Source organism: Ochotona princeps, chromosome 14 (assembly GCF_030435755.1).
Source record: "Ochotona princeps isolate mOchPri1 chromosome 14, mOchPri1.hap1, whole genome shotgun sequence".
NCBI classification, from domain to species: Eukaryota; Metazoa; Chordata; class Mammalia; order Lagomorpha; family Ochotonidae; genus Ochotona; species Ochotona princeps.
In genome coordinates this window covers 18,529,741-18,553,183 of record NC_080845.1, presented here as the reverse complement: position 1 = coordinate 18,553,183, position 23,443 = coordinate 18,529,741, and the positions used below count along the sequence as shown (strand labels likewise).

Genomic DNA, 23,443 nt, shown 5'->3' with positions numbered 1-23,443 from the left:
TCCTTCCCCTGGTGGTGGAAGCTGTGAGCCTGGTGAGGTCTAGGGTCTGGCTGTCCAGGAAGCACTGCCATGGGCTATTCGAGGAATGTGGCAGCCTATGCTGCTTTTCACCTGCATCGAGGCACCTCTATCCATCCCTGCACTTGCAGAGGTATCTCTAGCATCCTGAAGGACCTGGTATTTTGCCAACTGAACTAGGATGTTCTACTTATAAATCAAAATCCTGGATGTCTTTTTATAAATGCAGAATGTTGGGCCCGGCAGCGTGGTCTAGCAGCTGAAGTCCTCGCCTTGAAAGCCCCGGGATCCCATATGGGCGCCGGTTCTAATCCCGGCAGCTCCACTTCCCATCCAGCTCCCTGCTTGTGGCCTGGGAAAGCAGTTGAGGACAGCCCAATGCATTGGGACCCTGCACCTGCGTGGGAGACCCGGAAGAGGTTCCAGGTTCCCGGCTTCAGATCGGTGCAGCACCGGCCTGTTGCGGCTCACTTGGGGAGTGAATCATTGGACGGAAGATCTTCCTCTCTGTCTCTCCTCCTCTGTGTATATCTGGCTGTAATAAAATGAATAAGTCTTTAAAAAAAAATAAATGCAGAATGTCTTTTTGTAAATGCAGAGAATTATAAATATCTAGAATTTAGAAACTATTCTTCCACATTTTTGCTATTTCTATCAATATCTAATGTAAGCTGATTTAATTATTTCATCAAGAATCCCAGAAAACTGTTCTAATATCTTGATGGTCACTGGCTTATCCCATCTCTATGGATGTTCTCCTTATCCAATCTTCCTGCATCTATGGTCATGTGCATGGATCCATTACCTGGGGGAAGCTGGCCAGTACTGTTATACATGGAGATAGCCCCACACATTGCAACTCTTCCAAATTTCTTCATCTGTTTGATAACAGTATTTGTAAACTCTCCACCTACCTAAATAGAAAAACAAACCTAAAGTGATGTAAACACTAAGATGCTTAGTAGACTCAGTTTGTCACAATATTACTTCAAAATACTGATTTTAGCAGTAATAAAGTTGATTTATTGATCAAAATATTACAGAAACTAGTTAGAAAAACTGGTAGGAATGGATATTTCCATTTGTCTTTAGGAATATATCTTAAGGAATTTATAACTCTAATATATTTATATCTCTGATTGTCCTAACAATTGCGCCATACTCAAGTATGCAAAAACACTCAGACATATGAAGAAATCACACTTTCCAGTCTTAAGACATAATCTAAAACTCTATTAACCAATACAGTGTGAAAAAACAAACATCAGTAAAACCAAGAGTCTAACAGTGGTGGTGCTCATACGATTTTGTTATTCACACACACACACACACACAAAACCATTGAATTCTACACTTTGCTTTGTCATTTTCTGTTTTGATTTTTGTCTGTGTTTACAGTTTGCTTATATAAGGAAAACAGATTTCTCAATACGGACTTAGCAGCATACTGAAAGGAACATTACCCCTCCCCCGCCCATTCTCCCACCCACCACCCTCTTTATTTTTTACAATTTTTACAATTTTTCTAATTTTACAGCTTATAACTTCACTTCACTTTGCAATCAGACTTAACGCTCCAGTAAGTAAAGTTGTCAACACATACCAAGTAAAACATTTTTACAAAAAACCTACTGTTCCTTATCAGAATAGGCAAAAGCTGTAAATGATAATCCAGTCTCATAGTGTAATTCTTGCTTATATACATTACATCTTTCTGTACTTTGTGTATCAGTTATCACAGACCAGGGGAAAAATAAAACATTTTTCTTTGGGGATGGATTATTTCACTAACCACATCCATTCAGCTGCAAAAGAAATATTTCATCCTTTTTTTGACTGATATTTCATAGTGTATATATCCCACCTTTATGCAATCATCAGTTCATGGTTATCTGGGTTAATTCCATATTATATCTTAGTTACTGCAAATTGAGTTGCTATGAACATGGGCGTGCATATCAGTCTCTCATGCCCACTCCATTTTTTTTTTTTTTTTGATAAATGCCTAGGGGTGGGATGGCTGGGTAGATGGTTTTTCAAATTTCTGATTGATTTCCATATTCTCTTCTACATTGGTTGCACTAATTTACATTCCCACCAACAATGGATTAGCATACCTTTTCCCCCTGCCACATCTTAACACCATTTATTGCTTTTTAATTTTTGTAGGACAGCAGTTCTAACTAGGGTGAGGGAAAACTTCACTGTTGCCTTTTGTTGAATTTTCCTGATGGCTAGGGAACCTATTTATTCAAATGTCTGCTGCCCATTTGAATTTCACCCTTTTAAAAATATCTGTCCATGTCCTTTACCCATTTTGACCAGATTGATTTTTTGTTGTTGCTGAGTTTCTTAAGCTCCTTACAAACCCTGGATATTAATCCTCCACCAATTGAATAATTTGAAAAGCTTTTCTATTGACTGTCTCTTCACTTTTTTGGAAGTTGCCTTTGAAGTACAGAAATTTTTTAGCTTGATGTAATCCCAATTGTTCATTTATATTTTCATTGCTGGTACTTTTTATCAAGAAGTTTTCGCCTTCAACTATATCTTCCAGAGTTTCCTCCAAATGTTTTTGTCTAATAATTTGATGGTATCAGGTCATAGTTGGTTTTTGTATAACATATACTATAGGAATCTTCTTTCATACTTGTTTCACACTTCTTCAAATGTAGATTCAATTTCCATGAAAATTTATTGAAGAGATTATCCTTTGTCTATATATTAATTTTGATTTGCTTGTCAAAAATTAGTTGGCTCTAGATGTGTGGGTTCACTGATGAGATTTCTATTCTCCATTGATCATATAATAGGATTTAGAATCTTTTTATTTGTATATGAGAAAAATCTCATAGGTATTTTGACTGGAATTACATCTAATAAATAACTTGCTTTAGGTGAAATGGGCATTTGGGTGACATTAATTATACCAAACTTATTTCATGTTTCAGTGTCTTCTATTTATTTGTTTAATTTTCTCTAATTTTCATTGTAGAGATCCCTTTCATTCATGGTTAAAATCATTCAAAGGTATTTAGAATTTGTGCAGTCATTGTGCGTGGGTCTGTTTCTACAAGCTCTTTCTGAGCTGTAGAATTGCTTGCATGTACAAAAGCTGCTGGATTTTCTTTATATGTGTTGATTTTATATTCTGCTCAGGATGTAACGATGCTTATGGATGCATCACATCCCAAATTAGGGAATGATAATCACAATAAGAATGGAATGTTACAAAGTCCAATAGTAAAGGTACATCTTCACATACTAATGTGAACTTCACTGGGTATAGCAAACTGGGTTGGCAATTTCTTTGTCTTAGGACTTGGATTATGTCTTTCCAGTCTCTCTTAGCCTGCAGAGTTTCTGATGAGAAATCAGCTGCCTCATTGGAGATCCTTTGCAAGTAACCTGACTTTCTTTGTGCATATTTTAAAGTCTTTTCTGCATGTTTTATTGAGAAAATTTTGACTGTAATGTTTCATTGCAGGGATTATTTCTGATCATGCCTATTAGGAATTCTATGAGCTTCCAACATCTGGATGCCCCTTTCTTTTTTCACTTTAGGAAATTTTTTGCATTAATTCACTGAATATGCCTTTTAATCCATTCGGTTTTTCCATACTTTCAGGAATTCCTAAAATATGCATTTTTGGTTGCTTGATGGTATCCCACAAATCTTGGCCATAGTTTTGAGGTTTTCTAATTTTTGAATCTTATTTGTCAGACTCAGATGTTTCCAAGATTTTTTTTTCTTGTATCTTAGATATTCTTTCTTCTGCTTCCCCAAACCTGATGTTGAGAGGCTTTCCACTGAATTTTTTTCTTTGGTATATTGAAATATTCATTTATAATATTTTGCTTGACTATCTTTTTTAACATTCCAATATTTTTGCAAATTTTTTATCCATATCTTTTTTGAACTTATTTCAATATCTTGCTTTTGTATGCTTCTGAGTAACCCTATGATTATTTTTTGGTAAAATTTTGATTTTATCTTAAAGCCGGAGTTGCAAAAAGAAAAACAGAAGTCATCCATCCACTAGTTCTCTTCTCCAACGGCTGCACCAGCACGGCTAGACAGGGCTGAAATCAGGAGCCGGGTGCTTCTTTTGGTCTCCCACGTACTTGTAGGAGCCCAAGCACTCTGCTGCTTTCCCAGGTGCATTATTAGGGAGGGTGATTGGAAACAGAACACTTGGTATCAGCTCCTGTATGGGATGAAGGTGCTACAGGTAGCAGCCCTGACCTATATGCAACAGTCCTGGCCCAAATATTTTTTCTTTCAATTATTTTTAGGCATTTCATCAATCACTTCATCTTCACTTTCTAGTAATCAGGGTTGTTGTGTTCCATTTGAGAAGCCACAATGTCTTCCTTGTTTTTTACACATTTTTTTAGGTCTATCTGGAAGCATTTGGTTTTCTCTTCCGATGATGTTTATATTTGAACTAGGCCTCTGTGGCTTGGTGCAGTGACTGTTTCTTTTGTGGATATCTAGAGGTGTTTGCTGGTTGTGGGCACTGGTTTAGCACTCTGGTCAGTGCTCAAGTGCGGAGTGAGAGCTCAGGTGACACCCAAGTTGGGAGTGGTAGATCTTTTTAGAGTCAGCATGGGGAAGGCAATGACCATGACTGTACAATCACTAATTTGCCTCCTCTTTTTCAAACTGATCAGTGGCTAAGCTTAGCCCATGGTGGCTGCAACATCCACTCATGCCCATGCATGAACCATACATGAACCACAGAAAAGATCTGTGCAGTTATGTGTGTCTAGAGACGCAGCAACATACCATATACTGTGTGTATTCATGGAATTCCTATAAACTTTGCACACAAGACTCCCACAGTCACAAGGTGCTTAAGCTCTCCTCAGCCCCAACCATGGACAGCAGAGGCCTCCCCATCCCCACCTATCTCTGAGTAATCTGCCTTAACAGCTAGCACTGTCAAGCCCTGCTTCAGGGCTTGTAAAGGGTGGGGTTATGTGTATGCTTCACAATCCCAGATGGGTATGCCACCTCCTGTCAGGCCACCAGCTCCAGTTCAAACAGAACAGAGAAGCATGGAGTTATCCTTTCAACAGAACTACCTGATAGCATGTACCTGTGCCACAGTAATTCAGCTGCGCAATCTCTGTCTCACGTCATCAATCATTCCCGGCAGGACTAGGTTATCATCAACATGGCGGCTCATCCCCTCTGGTCTGAATGCTAAGTGGAAAAATATGTTCCTTCTCCACAGAGATCCAGTGGAATGCTTCCTTCCCTCTGGCACCAGTCTGAATGTGGAGTCCATGTGGACTGCGAAACTCTACCAGTGACTGGTTGCCGAACTCGGCACCCACCTCCTTCTCTGGATCTTCAGTATTATTCAGGTTGCAGCATGGAGTCTGTTAGGTTGAGGTCATGCTGAGCTGGGCGGGTCCTGGATGGTTGGCTCCCCCTGCATGACTTCCAGCAAGCCGTGCTTCCAAGTTCTGTCTTTTTGCTCCACAGCATTCACACTTTCCTATCACTTCTTTTCAGAAAACTTCTATCAATAGACTACCAGAACTGCAGCCCTGCTTTCAATCTTTTCATGTCCCAGAGCAGTCTAACTTAGTGTGGCTATCCACTACTAAGCCATCTTGGAACTCTGGCAACCAAATTCAACACCTTAAATGAATGAATTTTATGATGTGTTTGTATCTCAATAAAGCTGCTTCTTACAATAGATGATAGAGTTGTTTCTAAAATATTCCAAATGGAAAACTAGAAATATAGCTGATTGCAACTTATCAATAAATCAGATTTCAAGTCTAATTTGTACTTACATTATCAAAATAGCAATCATAACCATCAGGAGCAGCTTTCTTCAAAGTTTCTTCCAAGGACGTCACTGTCTTGTAGTTAAAGGCAAAATCAAATCCGATCTTCTTAAGGTACTCAACCTTTTCATCAGACCCTGCTGATCCCACAACTCTGCAGCCCTAAGTGAGAAAATGGAAAGTGTCAGTCAGTCACAGGTGTGGATCAGCTTAACTTTTTTCATAGTGCACCCAGGGACCCTAGGAACACACGTTTAGCTGCTGCCCATATGGAGCATAGAGGTGACCCTTTGATTCATAGTATTCCTCAAGTCCATTTCCTGATGACCAGATTGTTCCTCTGTATTTGGTTTGCAGTTTAATTTCACTAGCTGTCTCATCAGCTTAGTAATTTGATTTACTTGCTGCTTTATCTGGGGACTCCCCTTTCCTTACAATGAGGCTCGCTCTATTTCTTGATGTACAGGTTCTTGAGCTTATTATTTTGGCTTAACTTTTAGGCAACCATACCATAGAAAGCTCACTTGCAATTGTACCTCATGTTTTGCCTTGGTCCAAAGAACTGGACTGGATTCTCACAAAAGTACTGGTAGGCCTTCTGCAAAGCACTTTCAAGAAGGACCAGTGATCACACAGACATCCAGCAAGCAGCTTTGCAGAAAGTTTGTTGCTACTCTGTTGTGAAGACCAGAACGTGAATCTCTGTGTTTTCTGACACTAAGACCTCAGTGTTCACACATGCATCTCTATGGAAACAGAATCAGCTGTGCAGCTTGGTTCATACTTCTGAGGCTCAAGAAGAACTGACTTTGCAAGAGCACCATCCATGCTCCTTTGCCCTGCTCACCCTACAGATTATTCAAGGATCATCTCATTTGCTTTTATGACCTCACTGCCTCCTGCATGTAGATGATTCCTTCATCTATTAATCTAGCCCATGCCCCTGTTCTGACAGCCATATCAATATTTCCAACAACCTATAACACATCTCCACTCAGACAGCCAATAGCTACCTCATAATTGATGTATTTGTTTTCCCCTTTCACTTATTCATTATGTTTTTTATGATTTATTTTATTTGACAGAAGCATTACAGAGTGAGGGGGAGGGACTCAGAGAGAGAGAGAGCAGAGCAAGAGAGAGAGAGAGAGAATATCTTTCATCTGTTAGTTCACTCCTCAAATGGCTGCAATGGCCAGAGCTGGGCCATACCCAACCAGGAACTAGGAGATTTGCCCAGTCTTTGTGGGTGCAGGAGCCCATGCACTTGGGCCATCTTCTTCTGGTATCCAAACACATTGCTAGGGAATAGACTGGAAATGAAACAGCTAGGACTTGAACCTGTGCAAACACGGGATGTTTACAAAACCCCAGCCTCTTGCTCCTTTTCTATTCTCTCCTGTAGAAATGATTCCATTCAGGTATCCAAATCTGAAGCACGTGACTCAAGGAAATGCTTTCCTTACCTTTGCTCTCCATGGCCAATCTATAAGATTTTGTATTTTCCTATCAAAGAAGCTTAAAAGCTAGCTCTGACGTCTCTTCTTTCCTGTCAGTGCACTAGAATTTCCACTTCAAATTTAAAATTACAAAAGTTTCCTCAAAATTGTTTTCACCTACTATCAAAACCACTTGAGCAAAACTCTCGGAGCATGCCCGACATCCGGGACCTGGGATGGGTGGGAAACTGGGTGGGGTTTCTCCCTCAATATCAACCTTTACCTCAGATACATGAAGGAAACAATATGGAAATAATAGTCTTACCCACTTTCCTATAGCCCTTGAACCTTTTTACCCTAATTAACTGTGTAAATATTGTCAAAAATATAATAAAAATGAAAAAAATTGTTTTCACCTTCATTATTCTGAGTGTCCAACACTGTGCTCTCAACAATCAATGGCCTAAGTGATTTTACACCAAAGTGAAAAGCATGCTAACCCTTGAAGACTGAGTTCTGCATTCTATTTAAAATGTCAACAAACCAATTCCAAAGGCATAAATTCACACCAAATGTGAATACAGTGTATTCTAAGAGCAGGAAAAGGGTTTCATGTCACCAAATACATATAATTCATCAACTGTAAAATTAATGTGACAGATGCTAAAATGACATTTGTAAAATTCAATATTCTTCTTCTTCATTTACTTAGGTAAATAATTTCTGCAACCCTATTTGCCTCCTATTTCTACTCCAATCTCCCTTTAGGGCTGAGACTCGGATACTGGCTGCAATTTGGTACGAAGATGTATTCAATCCCACTCATTCCCTAGAAACAAGATTCTGAATTCTGACTCAGGCAAGCTAGATTACCTTAAGACAATCCTCCATGATAAATCCTGACAGTGGCTGAGCCAACTGATGTCCCTCACACCCACCATGAGAATGGATTCTGGAGCACAGAGCTGTCCAAATTAGAACCAATATTTCTGTGTCAGGTAGTCAACAGCCATGACCCCAGGCTCTGGGCCAGCTATCCCAATTCTCTAACACAACCCCCTTTGAAAGGGGGCACTGTGGAGAGCAAACTCTTGCTTGCCTGTTTTCCAGTCCCTCCCTTTAATACTGCAGGCGGTCAGGAGACCAAAGATTGTGAGGGGGCAAGAGGCTGCTCAGCACACACTGAAAACAGTCATTGCTTGCAAACTCACTCTTCCAGATGGAGGCCCCTCCTGACAGTACCTGCAAGGCTATGAACAGTGTTCACCTCTTTGCTACTTCGGTTTGCCCATCTCCCACATATCAACCCTCAACTTCTGACAAGATCCCCTGGGGTATAAACTCCTGCATGCTGAGAAGGTTGGCTGTGCTCACTGTTGCATTGCCAGGGCCCACTGTGAGACCTGAGCAAATGCTTGTTACTGTAGCAAGACACTTACCTTGAGCTTAGCGATCTGTCCCACAACAGCACCCACGGCTCCGGCCGCTGCGTTCACCAACACCGTTTCTCCACTTTTCACATCACAAATGTTTAGGAGACCAAAGTAGGCAGTAAGGCTAAAGGAATAAGATTCATAATATGTTAATATGTTTATTTCTTTTCTCCTGTAACTCATTTATATTTACTTTGAAAGCCCAGTTCCACAGGTTGGTAAAAGATAAAAGAATATATAAAGTTAATATTATCAGTTATTGATCTATTTCCACACAAAAATGAAAGCGATGTGAACCGGGAAGCTGGGGAGAATTGAGACAGGTGTTTGGAAAGTAGCTGTGTCTTTTTTTTTTTTAAAGATTTATTTTATTTTTATTACAAAGTCAGATATACTGAGAGGAGGAGAGACAGAGAGGAAGTGGAGCTGCCGGGATAGGAACCAGCGGCCATATGGGATCAAGGCAAGGACCATAGCCACTAGGCCACACCGCCAAGCCCAGTAGCTGTGTCTTAAATATGCTCAGGCAAAATCTCAGGAGTGAACGAAATAGATCCACCTTCAACTTTGAAGATCCAAGAATAGAGAGATTGGGGTTCGTTCCCATATGAGTATTTGGGGATGAGCATCATGGAGAAAGGCTCCTTGTCTTCAAAGTGCCAAAGGTACAGAGCAGACACAGGGCTATGGAATGTCTGGGATAAGGACCACTGGGATCATCTGAAGCTTTTGTGGCCCCAAGGCAAAAAAGAAGAATTTTTGAAATTTCCTCATATATCCCCAGTAAGATTGCAGGGAAAGCACTACCAGGTACAAGCACTCAACACCCAACAGTACTGCTGGGAAAAGACACCCCCACCCCCAGCTCAGTGCACTACCAGTTTGGAAGGGGCCACAGCTGAAGATTCAATGGAAAAAGTTATTCTTTATGCAGGACGCCAGCATGACACAAACAAAAGTCACTATCAAAAAGTCACTATGTGGCATGTTGTCACCCATTCTCTAGTGCTGGGTTGGGGTTAGAGCTGAGTCTCCAATTTCAGCTTCCTGCTAATTTATTATCTAGGAGGCAGCAGGGGGTGGCTCATGTAGTTGGGCTTCTTCCACCCACATGGGAGAGACCCAGACTGAGTTTCCAGTTCTCAGGATTTTGGGGAAGAAACCAATGGATGAAAGATCTTTCTGTTTGTCTCTAAAATTAATTAACTTGGTTTTTCTTCATTTTTCAAAGTAATAGGGTAGAGAAAAAAGAAGAGCACTTTCACCTGTTGATTTACTACCTAAATGTCAGCAGAGAAAGGCTGAAGCTGGGAACTTGGGAACTCAATCCAGGTCATCCACATGAGGGACAGGAACCCAGCTACTTGAGCAATTACCACTGCCTCTACTTTGTGAATTAACAGGAAGCTGGCTTCAGGAGCCAAAGCTGGTACTGAATCACAGGGAACCTGGTGTTGGACACAGACATCTTAAATAGCACATGATCAGTCCTGAATTTGATTTTGAAGATCTATACATATCAGTGAGAAGATGTGCTGTTTTTCTTTCTATGCTTGGCTTATTTTGTATTCCAGATCCATCTGCATTGCCACAAATAACAAGATTTCTTTTTTCTGAAAGGTTAATATTAGACATACCACTGCTCCTTCGCCCATTCTTACACTGAGGAACACCTAGGTTGAGCTTCCCTTTTTTGTCCTACTATCTTGTGTAATCAGCCTCCAAACCTATAATACCACATCTTGTCCTACTGACCAAGTTTTGGATAAATCAATTAGAAAAGCCAAGAGTATCTAGCATTCAAAAGAATAAAATATGCCCCCATTACTCACCCTGGCATGCCAACTGTCCCCAGGGCCAAAGACAGTGATAAGGAATCTGGCCACTCTGCAAGCACCTTTTGCAAAGCTTGTCCATCAGAGATGGAATGGGTTGCCCAACCAGAATGAGCCAGGACAACAGTTCCTACTGGAAATGCTGGGTTTTTGCTTTCCACAACTCTGAAAGACAAAGCACAGGAAGACAAGTGACAACACTTCCTTTTAGAGAGCTTGCAGTGTGATGAATATTTGCAAATGGGTGTTGAGATTGATATCCCACGATAAATATCCTACCATATCTCTCCATTAAATCCTTAACCAGCGCCATAGAGACCACCAAAGAAGTGCCTTTTCAGCTGAGCCAGCCCATGTCACTGTCCGGATTACAGAAAAGCCGTCATTTTGAAAGGGGCCTGATCCTGCCTGTAACAACTGCTTACATGAGGTAAGTGAAGATCTTGTAGTTGCAGGAGGAGGTAGTGAGCACCCCAGCTCGCTGCAGGCACATGCAACTAGATAGTTTTCCTGAAATTATAAGCCCATGCTTGCTAGTGACTTTGGGTCAGGGCTCATGGCCTGGCAGGGCGGGGAACATGCCTCCTGGACTACAAGGTGTGCACATAACACGACTCCTCTACAGGCCCTGAGGGAAGCATGACAAGATGCGAAAGAGGAGAATTCAGAGGCATCTAAGGCTAGGAATGCCATTGCTCATAGTCAGGAGAACTCACAGGGCTGTGTGTAGCTTCAGCACTCTGTGACTGTGGGAGTGATGTACAAAGGCTGAGGGAATTCTGTGGCTGCAAGGTAGCACAGTGTAGTGTGAAAAAGCACAGGTCTTTTGTGATTCATGTGCTGCCATGAGTGGAGCTTGTAGCTACCACAAACTGATCTCAGGCACTGACAAGCTTGAGAGAGGATGTGAGGCTATGGCTCCACTAAGAGTCATGGTCATTGTCTCGCCCACGCCAATTTGGGTGTCACCCTGGGATCTCACCCTACTTGAGCACCAACCAGAATATGCACGCACCTCCATATATCCACAGAAGCAACAGTCACACCACCAAGCCACAGAGACATACTTTAAAGATAAAAGCTATCAGAGGAGAAAAACAAGAGCTTCCAGCCTAAAAATAAACATATGAATGAAAGAAACAAAAACAAGGAGCACATTATGACTCCCCAAAGGATCACACCTTTTCAATTTTAGAAAGTGAAGATGAAGAGGTTGATGAAATGCCTGAAAATGAATGGGGAAAAAATGACAGGATTACTCACAAAAACACATGAACAAAATGAAGAAAACCACACATGATATGAATGAAAACTTTGGCAGAGATTGAGATTTTGAAGAGAAATCCAACAGAAACATTAGAAATGAAGATTGAATTTGTCAGATAGAGAAAGCCTTAACAACATGCTTGGGAAGTAAAAGAATATTCAAGATAGAAGACAAAATCTTGGAAACATCTCAGTCCAACAAAAAAATCAAAAAGAAAAGATTAGAAAAAATTACAATAGGGTTCAAGGCATATGAAACACCATCAAGCAATTAAACATATGTAGCCTAGGAATTTCTGAAGGTACAGACATAGAGAATGGGTTAGATGGCTTGTGCAGTGAAATAGTAAAGAAATTTCCCTAATGAGGAGAAAGGGACACCCAACTACAGAGAGCACACGCACCTCCTAATAGACAGCTCAGAAAACATCTGGACCACGACTCACTAGTCACATTCTCAACAACAAAAAAGACATAACATTATCTAAAACATGTCCAAGTAAATTCCAGGTTACCTTCAGAGGCTCCCCACTGACAAACAGCTGAATTTTCATCAGAAGCCCTACAGGCTAGGAGAGAATGCAGAGACATAGTGCAGGTCCTAAAAGAAAGAAATACCCAACCCATGTATATATCTATATATTAAATTATGCCGTATCTTATCTGACCACCAGGGAATGAAGCTGGGAATCAAGAACTCAGAAATTCTAGAAAATATGCAAACATATAGAGACTACAGAAAACAAGCTTGAATGAAAAGTTGGCAATAAAAAACAATAAGGAAATTTTTTTAAAATCCTGGAATTAGATGAAAATGAAAGTGAAACATATCAAAACTTAAGGGAATGAAGAACTATACTATAGCGATGATATAGGAGAACTCAGTGAGGGAACTGGGGAGGGGATAAGGGAAATTCCAAGGCCTATGGAAAAAAAAAACTTAAGGGACACTACAAACAAAGAATATTCCAGGACCAGACGGCTCCATTGCTGAATTCTACCGAATTTTTCAAGAACTAATTCTAATATTTGAATTATTCTCAATTATTAAAGTGGAGGGGCTCTTCCTAAACTCCTTCTATGAAGCTAGTATCACTTTAACTCCAAAACCAGAAAAAAATGCAGCAAGAACTATTGAACAATATCCCTAACAAAAACAGATGCAAAAAACCCCAGCAAAATACTAGCGAATCAAATGCAAAAACACATCAGGTAGATCATTCATCTTGACCAAAGGGGATTTATCCCTGGTCATGGATATCATATTTATATACACAAATGGATAAACGTGATACATCACATTAACAAGCTGAAGAGTAAAAATCATGATTTTCTCTACAGATGCAGAGAAAACACATCTGATAAAATACTACATCCTTTCATGCTGTACCTTAAGTAAACTGAGAAGATAATTCCCCAAAACAACCAAGACAATGTATCAAGGAAAGAAAAACATAGCTAGCTAGTATCATATTAAATGGGGAAAAGTTGGGTACATTTCCACTAAGATCTGGAATCAGACAAGGATGTCCACTCTCACTCAACCATTGATTAAGATCTTGTAATGCTTAACCAGAGTCTTTTGGCAAGGAAAAGAAATGAAAGGGACACAAATTGAAAAACAAAAAAAAAAGGAAGTCATGGCATTTCTGTTTGCTGAACACATAATCCTAAATAATGGTGAACCAAAAGACTCTATTAAGACATTAATTAATAGATTACTAGAATTCATAAGATTGTTTGGTACTGTTGTAAGTTTTAAAATCAACACATAAAAAATTTTTAAAAATAAAATCAACACACCAAAATTAGTAGCTTTTGTATACACAAGCAATTCCACAACTGAGAAAGGACTTAAAAGCCCAGTCCCATTCATGGTAACTGCAAATAAAAGAAAAAAAAAAAAAGTAAAGACCTTGGGATAAATTTAACCATGGCTGTGAAGGATTTCTATGATCAAAATTACAAAACATTAAAACATTAAATAAAGAAGTAGAAAGACACCAATGAAAAATTCTTCCATGCTGTGGAATGCTATAATTAATATCATCAAAATATTCATACTACTGAAAGCAATTTATAGACTCAAGGTGCTCTCATTCAAAATACCTATGACATCACTCTCAGATTAGACAAAATGATGCTAAAATTCATATGAAAGCACAAGAGACCCAAATAGCTAAAGCAACATTAAAACTCTTTATCTTAATGCTCTAGGTATCACAATGCCAGACTTCAAGACCAGACTTCATATTGTAATCATATCAGCCTGATATTGGCACAAAACATTCATGATGGCCAAGGGAAGCGAAAAGAAATCCAAGAAATGAATCCACACATCTGCAATTAATTTTTGACCAGTGCACTGAAATCAATCCAAGGAAGGATTCAACAAATGGTGCTGGGAAATTTGGATCTATGTCTGCAGAAGTACGAAACAAGAATTCTGACACACATGTTACACGACAATCAACACTATAAGTGGATTAAGAACCCAAATCTATGACTGATACATCAAATTACAAAAGGAAAATGGGGACATTCTGTAAGGCATAGACATAGACAACAATGGCTTCTTGGAAAAAACTCTGAAAGTACATGCAAAGAAAGCAAAAATAAACAAATCGGATTACATCAAGCTAAGAAACATTTTCACTGCCAAGGAAACCATCAGTGAAGTAAAGAAATACCCAATAGATTGAGAGAAAAGATTCGCAAACTATCCACTAAAAGATTAATACTCAGGATCTATAAAGAGCAACAAACTCAGCAACAACAAGCCAAACAGTCCAGTTAGTTAATGAGCAAAGGATTCAAAGAGTCATTTTTCAAAGGATGAGTGAGTTAAAATGGCCAACGAACACAGGAAAAAATGCTCAGCTCCACTAACCATCCGAAAAATGCAGATAAAACCCTTCCTCACCTCCTTCCCTAGATAGAACAAAAGGAAATAAAAGGAAAATCAGAAGCATTTGTCCCACGCACCTTCCACCCTCCCTAGACTATTCCATGGTCTGCATGGGCCTTCATTCTTGTCAACTATGTAAGCAACATCAAAAATAAAATGAAAAATTTAAAAATTCAAATAAAAAGTACAGTGGGGGTTCACCTCACCACAGTTAAAATGGCTGTTATACAGAAATAAGAAAACAATAAATGCTAGTGAGAATGTAGGAGACTTCCCCCAAGCCACTGTTTTAGAGAATATAAACTAGTGTAACCATTATGGAAGACGCTATGGAGATCTCTCAGATATCTGGAAACCCATCTACCACATGATCCAACCATCTCACGCCGGTTATCTGTGCTCTATTTACATACTGTCAATAAAAAGCATCCATAGCACATTAAGTAAATAAAATGCATTTACATAAGGGCATACAATGTAATGCACCAAAAAGAAGTATGTGCACTAAACAATTTCTGAGGAAAAAAATGGTCATATTTAAAGGTCAAACAATGGGAAAGCTTACAGTTTACAACACAAAATTTTTATTTTAGGTGAAGTTATACAATAATCATGAACATGATGAAAACAGTATCGTTTTTTTATAATCAAAAGTAAGGATGACAAAGCGAGGTTGAAATGATGATGTTTTCATATCCTTCACAGACTCCCAATTACTCAGGAAGGCGACAGGATTTCCCAAGAAGCTTCGAACATCAGTGAGTGAGGCATACAATATGAAGAATTGTGGGAGAAAGGACAAAGAGCCAGGGGAGAAGAGGAGACACATTGTCCAAGCACTGGGACAAAGGGAAATAATCACCTGGCCACTTGCTCTCCCAACATTGTGTCACCTTCTTTCAATCTTCTGGATGCCAATCTGAAAAACAAAACAGTCCATTCTTTTTTTTTTTTTTTTTTACTATTTATTTATTTATTTATTTATTATTTTTAATTCATTAATTACATTGTATTATGTGACACAGTTTCATAGGTACTTGGATTCTCCCCACCCCTCCCCAAACCCTCCCACCATGGTGGATAAAACAGTCCATTCTTAACACTGGAGGTTAGTTGGAGGAACATCTGGCGTTTCAAACCAAAGGAAAAACCCCAGGGCAGGATTGGAACTCAGACACACTAGGGCAGCAGAGGTGCACTGGAGGAAGATAACTGATACAGGCAGTTCAGCTCTGTAACCCAACAGAAAAATCCCCGTGGTATTTCTCTGTGCTTGAACAGAAGATCCTCCTACTGTGGATAACTGAAGGTAAGTTTCTCAATGAAGTTATAAAGTGGAACCCACACAGCACTGCCTACTTATTTCTCAAAACCATGGCCCCATAAAAGGGAATGCCAGTTAATACTTTACAGCTGTGATTCAAATCCTTATCAATCAGCTATGAAAACAACAAAAAAAAATTCTTACCGATCCATTGACTGAGAAATACACTAAGACCCCAGCAGCCTGTGAAAGCTTTTTATTCCTCTCCATTTCCAACCCCTAATTGTGTACTGAGAACACAGGTTTTGAGTCCACCACAGACCACCGAAATGAAGATACAGCAGGCCAGTGGAAGCCAAGGAGAGCTGGTGTCAGTCTCAGTAAATTCCTTTACCCAGATTATTTGCCAGGAATGAAAGAACAATTGGTATTTGGCTTCTTTTTCTGTTTGGTTGGTTAGTTGGTTGGTTGGGGCTTTGTTTGTTTGTTTGTTTTCTGGAAGTAATTCCAGTAAGCAACAGAGATGATTGTAAAATAAAAGGCTAAGAGGAGACTTTTGTCTACCAAGTATCAACATTCATGAAGTGCATCTTGAGAGAACACCATGAGCATCAGGCGGAAATGAATGTTGGCAAGCGCTTGGATATTTTAAAGGTGAATGTCTTCCAGAAAGGGTCCAATGTAAGAATTTTTTAGAAGGAAAACAATACCTCATGTAAGGATCCACGGAGAGGAACAAAGCTTCAAGCAGGACCTCTGCAGAACAAAGCAACCCATGTGCAATTAGAACCTCAAGACTTGGCTTTGCAGTATTTCTAATAAGCACAGATCATCTAAGGCTGCAAGTTGCCCTCTAGTATTTGCTTTCCCCAGAACAGACTGAGGATTTTTGCATGTTGGACAAGTGCAGTTAATAATAATAACAAATAATGTTTTTTATTCAGCATCACTCTGTGCTTTACATGGATTATTTCAAATTTTACTTATTTGAAAGACAGAGCAAGAGACACACACACAGAGAAAATGTTTCAACCTTCGGGCTCACTGCTCGAATGCTCAAATTTTGCTGAAGTCGACGGCTTGGAACTCCATTTGGCTTTCCCACATGGGCGACAGGGATCCAGCTACTTGAGCCAACATCAGCTGCCTCCCCGGGTGTCATTAGCAGGAGTGGAATTGAATCCAGACTTTCTGATCCTGGATATGAGAGTCTCAAGTGGCATCTTAACCACCACACCAAATACCTGCACCTCCTAGTATTATTTTATGTGATGTTCTCAACAATCTTCTACTATCACCATGTTGAAGTCTAGGTTAAGTAGTTGTTTAAGGGTCCGGCGGCGTGGCCTAGCAGCTAAAGTTCTCGCCTTGAAAGCCCCGGGATCCCATATGGGCACCAGTTCTAATCCCGGCAGCTCCACTTTCCATCCAGCTCCCTGCTTGTGGCCTGGGAAAATAGTCGAGGACGGCCCAAAGATTTGGGACCCTGAACCCGTGTGGGAGACCTGGAAAAGGTTCCAGGTTCCCGGCATCGGCGCGCACCGGCCTTTGCGGCTCACTTGGGGAGTGAATCATCGGACGGAAGATCTTCCTATCTGTCTCTCCTCCTCTCTGTATATCTGACTTTGTAATAAAATAAATAAATCTCTTTTTTAAAAAAAGTAGTTGTTTAAGCCCATGTGTAACCATTATAGCACACAGCTCTCAGCGTATTTTATTACCAGTCTCAATAATGTTAAGGAATTGTGGATGGGACAGCATTGTTGTATGATACGTTAAGCCACTGACTGTCACACCTGCATCCAATATTACAGTACCAGTTGGAGTCCCAGCTGCTCCAGTTCCATAACACACCTGGGGATGCAGTGGAAAAGCAGAGGAACACAGTCCACTGAATTGGGCTCCTAGATTGAGTTCCAGCTCCTAGATAGAGTTCTAGGCTTCAGGTTGGTCCAGTTCCAACAACTGAAGCCATTTGGAGAGTGAACCAGCAGATGAAAGAAGATATCCTTTCTCTCTCTCTCTCTCTCTCTCTCTGCTGCCTTTCAAGTAAATAAAATAACTATTTGTACTTTGTTGGCTTGACCCTCATGCGCACAGTCTGGGATTCTGAGCTCGAGACGCAGCCAAAGAGTTTAGATGAGACTCATAACTGTCATGCTTCTTGGTTGACCTCATTTTGCTTAAAATGTGCCTACATGTAAATACCCATCACACACCGCTTACTGTCTGAGCTCTGCTATGCCTGCTGGTCACTGCTAAAGTCACTATCAGCATCAGGCTCACTGGGACAGAGAGCACATCCTTATCAAAGCCCTGAGAAGCAGACACACATGCGTGAGTCTCTGTTGTCAATGAAAGCAGAGGGATCTTCCAACACGACATCAAGGCGTCACTCAGAGTGACCATCAGGCCTGCTGAAATCTTGTCCACACCTTCAAGTCAGTGGCACAAGAATTGCCCAGCCATTTCCTAACTGGTTAAAGACCACCAGTGTGGAACATCTTACCTCCAGGTCCCCGCCCAGACAAGGAGGGGCCAGGGAATGTTGAAAATCCCACATCCTTTCCTCAAGACTTTGGTGTCTCTACCTCTCTCTTTCAAGAGGCTCCCCATCTCCTTGCTCTCTCCTGGAGGTGCTTTCCCTTCCCTCTTTTTTTCCATGTTCACCTGGTCACTATGCAAATAAAACTCTGCAACTGATCCCCAGCTTTTTGTTTATAGTAAACGGAGGAAAGAACACACTAAGCTTTCCTGGCAATACATTTTCCCTGGCGTCCAAAGTGGGGCTCAAAAAAGACTTCTTAGACTGGAGCCACGTGGACCAACTCAAATGAGAGAAGACTTCACAGGGTCAATATTCCTCCCCTCAAATGGGACTGCTCCCGTGGAAGTGATCCTTGGCACCCCATGCCTCTGTGGGACCAAGGAGGCCCCTGGCCATGGCCTAGCGATGGGTGAATCTGCAGAGGGATTGTATTATTAGGGGGTCATGTTAGGAAGGGAGGCTGTTTAGGCCTTCAGAGGCTCTAATTCAGTCAGATTCTCCACAACCGACCTGCAAACCACTGGAGGATTTGAAACTGCTTTTCAGAAAGGCACCTGCCAAGCAAGTTTCGCAACCAAAATATTGGCTCCATGGGCAGGAAGTGCATACCACATGGCTACAATCCAAAATATCACACCTGAAAACATCTGCTGGCCAGAGCAGACACTCTTAGTGTCTTGAAGAATAAGCGCTTAGTATGGAAATGGTATTCAAAAAGTCTGCTTCATTTGGACCCTGTACTCTCAGTTGTCTTATGTTCTTTGTTTCTCGATTAGGGTATTCAGAACTAAGATGGCCCAATCACGCAAATTTGTATGACAACCAACTTCTGTCACAGCAACCTGAATTACCCAAACCATCACTCTGTGGATCCCGATACCTCCAGGGGCTCCTTTACCCAAACTACACCCCATGTCAGCAGGAAGAAGGCGGAAGACCTCTTCGTCCTTTACCCCTAAGAAGTAGGATGCGGGATTCCAAGAGGGGGATCTGAGACCAGCAGGAGTTCTAGTTCTCACCACATGAATATAGATTTGGACACAGGACTTGATTTGACCAATGGGATACTACTAAGAATGACACATGTTGAGGTTGCAAAGTGCTTACATATTGGACTTTGCCAACTCCTGAGGGTCCAGAGCCATGAGACCACCCCAAGAATAGAGCTCCAGCTAGCCAGATAGAAAGTCCACATCAGGGGAGCTAATCTATGCATCCCAGCAATCCTAAACTAACCAGTTAACTCAACCCAGACCTAGAGAAAAGCCATTCAACGATACCCCCCAAACCCACAAAGGTAGGAATCAAGACATGATCGCTGCTGACCTCCCAACCAGCTGGGGGCAGTGTGTGATGCAGCACAGGCTGCCTGAGACAATGTCTTCTGGCACTGACATCCCAGGACCTGGACTTACCTCCATTGTTTAGGGGTGGGAGGTCAACTGTCTTCAACTCAAAGTCACTATTCTTCGGGAAACCATGGAAGTGTGTCTTCAGGGTCCATCTCTTAGCACGAACCATCTTGAGGCTCCTAGGATGCCCTAAACACAGAATCAACTGCATGAGATGACATGACTCTTAACACTCACAGGGCATCACCCTGAGGCTAGTGCTTCTCACTCACCCCAAGCACATTCCTTTAGCATTTACCGTGTGTCTATCGCTGTGCTAAGCTCTGCAGATGTAATGTGTCATTGTGTCCTAATCTCCCAGTAAAGTAGCTGCTCTTGTCATTGAACTCTACAGATCAGAACACTGAAGCTCAAGGAAATATTCAAGGAAAAAAAATGGAAATGGACACAGAAGTCCCAGCCTCTAGACTAAAATATCTCTCAACTGACCTCCTATCGGGGGTGCAAACACCACCAGTGTCTCATCTCTCACGAGACATATCCTAAAACAAAAGCATCCAATGCCAAGAACCCACCAGAAGCTCACACACCGGTTTTGGACCTAGGAGGCCCCGCGCTCTAAAGAACTCGCCGGAACACATGAAGACCACTGGGGGGCGCCGCTGCCGCTTTTCAGGCGCGAACTGGCCGGTAATTGAGAATTTGCAGGATTCCACTTGGCTGGAACTCCTCCTCCTCACCTGGGAGCCGCCCCTTCCACGGAGGAAATCCGCCCGACAGCCCCACTGCAGGAAGAAAGGACCTTCCCCGAGGCGAGCCTTTCCAAATTTTAATCGAAAGTCATAACTGCTTCTATTTAAGGGGTGCATTGTGAGATTTGAAATACATACACACACACTCACACACATGATTAAATCAAGTGATTTAACATGGCCAGCGCCTACATCCTTATCACTTACATACGAGGCTGTTGAAATAACCCCTACGAGACAACGAAATAGTCAAGACCTGCTGGCTGCCCGCACCCACCCCTCAGTACTCTGCGTTGCCAGGCCTGCTGTACCTGCCTTCCTGAACCAGACGCCCGCCCTCCCGCCAGCTCCTCATTCCTTCCCTGGCCCCGTTGGTAACCACAGTCTCCACTCCTAGGAAGAAAGCTCTGTAACACTTCACCTGTTCTGGATCCCCTTCTCCAATGGAAACCGCTTTTCCGACCCGCTCCCAACTCCCACGCTCCCGCCCTAGCGTCCTCTTGCACTGCTCTCGGACTCGGGTGGGGATCGCTGGTGCCTCAGCTCCCGCCCTCGCCGCGTCCATTTTGTGATCCCAGCGCCCCTGGCAGATTCCCCTCCTGGGCCTGTCTTCTACCTCCTGTGCAAGGGATCTGCAACCTGCACGTTCTTCCACCTGCCCCTGCAGGGTGCAGGCGGCCCTAGGGTGCAGCAGCCGCGCCGGGCCTCGCCTTTCTTTTCCGCCCGATATCGCGCCGTCCCCAAGGACCCGCAGAGTCCCAGAGGCCTCCAAGAGCCGGATCCCGAGTGTCCTCGGGTGCTCATGCTGAAATCTGGCTGCACGAGGAGAGGCAGGGCGGGACGCAAACGCTGGCTACCCGGGGAGATTCGAAACCCCACGGGAAGAGTAAGAGTGCGGGAGCCGGTGCAGGGAGGGGCGGGGAGAGACAGCCGAGCAGAAGGTGTACTCACGCGACTCCGCAGGTGCACTGCTGAGAAAGGGCGGCCGGTGGAGCCCCAGCACCGGAATTTATGGCCTGAGATGGAGGAGGCGGGGTTTGCCGAACTGTCCACCAGAATATGCTAGCCCAGCCCCCAGGGGAGCCCCAGCCGGACCATCTGGCAAGGAGGGGTGCTTGTGACCCCTGTGCTCGTGCCTCCAACAGGGTGTAGGTGGAAAACTTTCATGGGCCAAAGCCCCTATCGAAGTCCTGCCCAGCTGGGACTGTGCCCTCACCTGCAGGCAGTGCCTGTCCCTTCAAGAGAACCAACCCGAGTCACCAGGGCTCAGGCAGGCCCGGAGTTACAGTGAAAGAGAGAGGGAGAGACAATGAGATGGAGAAGAGAGAGATCTTTCTGTTGCTGGTTCAGGCCCCCCGAAAGCAGCAGGGTGGGGCTTGGCTGGTCTGGAGCCAGCAGCTTGTTCTTGTTTTCCCATGTGGATGCAGGGATGGATATAAACATAATCACATGGATTGGGGCTCACTCACATGCCCTTGCTTACCCTCAATTTCCTCTTTAGAGGCCCCGTTTTCTGGGGGAACTGCTGTTGAGGTGAGACTAACGTGGAAGAGGCAGCGGCACAGTCCTGTCTATTACAAGATGTGTAAGATGTGACAGACAAGCACTTTGGTAAATACACAGTAAGACGCAGCAACTGGGGGCACTGGGTTTGATGAGCATAAGACAACTGCATGGATCCTGCAAAGACAAGGCTTCAGTGTACAGATCAAGAGAACAAGACATGAAATCCAAACGCTGCTCCAGAAAGTTAAAGCGTGTTGGGGCTGTCCCGCAGGTTTGTCCCACGGGTTTGTCCCACAGGTGCAGCACCACTCTGGATGCCCACTTCCCGTATCAGAGGGCATGGGCAGCGGTCCTCACTCCTTGGCTGACTCCAGTTTCCTACATGGGCCACCTGGCTGGCAACAAGCCACAGCTCAAGTACTTCAATCCTTGTCCACTCCTTGGGACACGTGACTTTAGCTCTGGCTTGGAACATCAGCCCGCCAGCCCTGGCGCTGCAGGCATTTACGGAGTGAATGTACAAGTGAAAAGATCTTGCCTTCTCTCTCTGTTCCACCCTCTCCCACATCCACATTTTTTAGATTTTTTTTTTTAAATTTGCAAGGCACATATTACAGACACAGAAAAAGAGAGAGAGAGAGAGAGAGAGAGAGAGAGAGAGAGAGAGAGGTCTTCCATCTGCTGTCATTCCCAAAATGGCCCCCACAGTTAGAGCTGAGCCCATCCAAAGCCAGGAGTCAGGAGCTTCTTTCCAGGTCTCCCACATGAGTGTGTAGGAACCCTAAGACTTAAGCTCTTCTCGGCTGCTTTCCCAGGTCATATGCAGGGAGCTAAGTTGGAAGTGGAGCAGCTGGAACATGAACCGGCGCCCAATGGGATGCCAGCACTGCAGGCACATGATTAGCTTGAAACACCACTACACTGCCACCCCTTTTAAAAACAATAAATGTTTATTTTTAGATATTTAAAACTGCACACCATTCATCTTCCCAAAAAGCATGTGCCCACAGTACACATCATGTAAAATATGTTTGTCAAAACTGCAAAAGAGGGGCCCGGTGTGGAAGCCTAGTGGCTAAATTCCTCGCCTTGAACACGCTGGGGTCCCATATGGGTGCCGGTTCTAATCCCGGCAGCTCCACTTCCCATCCAGCTCCCTGCTTGTGGCCTGGGAAGGCAGTCGAGGACAGCCCAAAGCTGGGACCCTGCACCTGCATGGGAGACCTGGAGGAAGTTCCTAGCTCCTGGCTTTGGATCGGCATAGCACCGGCCATTACGGTCACTTGGGGAGTGAATCATTGGACAGAAGATGTTCCT

The 23,443-nt window shown here is 42.8% G+C and overlaps 1 protein-coding gene across 1 annotated transcript in view; it reads right to left on the bottom strand.

Moving 5' to 3' along the window:
• The window catches only part of PTGR1 (prostaglandin reductase 1), a 28,252-nt gene extending 6,537 nt beyond the window's left edge, over positions 1-21,715 (bottom strand). Inside the window, exons 1-8 of the mRNA XM_058672664.1 lie at positions 21,572-21,715; positions 19,932-20,057; positions 16,679-16,724; positions 15,567-15,623; positions 10,528-10,695; positions 8,702-8,819; positions 5,830-5,985; positions 824-932 (exon numbers count right to left, since the gene is read on the bottom strand). Coding sequence (XP_058528647.1) covers positions 824-932; positions 5,830-5,985; positions 8,702-8,819; positions 10,528-10,695; positions 15,567-15,623; positions 16,679-16,724; positions 19,932-20,037 — 760 coding nt within the window. The 5' untranslated portion in view covers positions 20,038-20,057; positions 21,572-21,715. The remainder of the gene's footprint in view (positions 1-823; positions 933-5,829; positions 5,986-8,701; positions 8,820-10,527; positions 10,696-15,566; positions 15,624-16,678; positions 16,725-19,931; positions 20,058-21,571) is intronic.
• Positions 21,716-23,443: the final 1,728 nt, after the last annotated feature.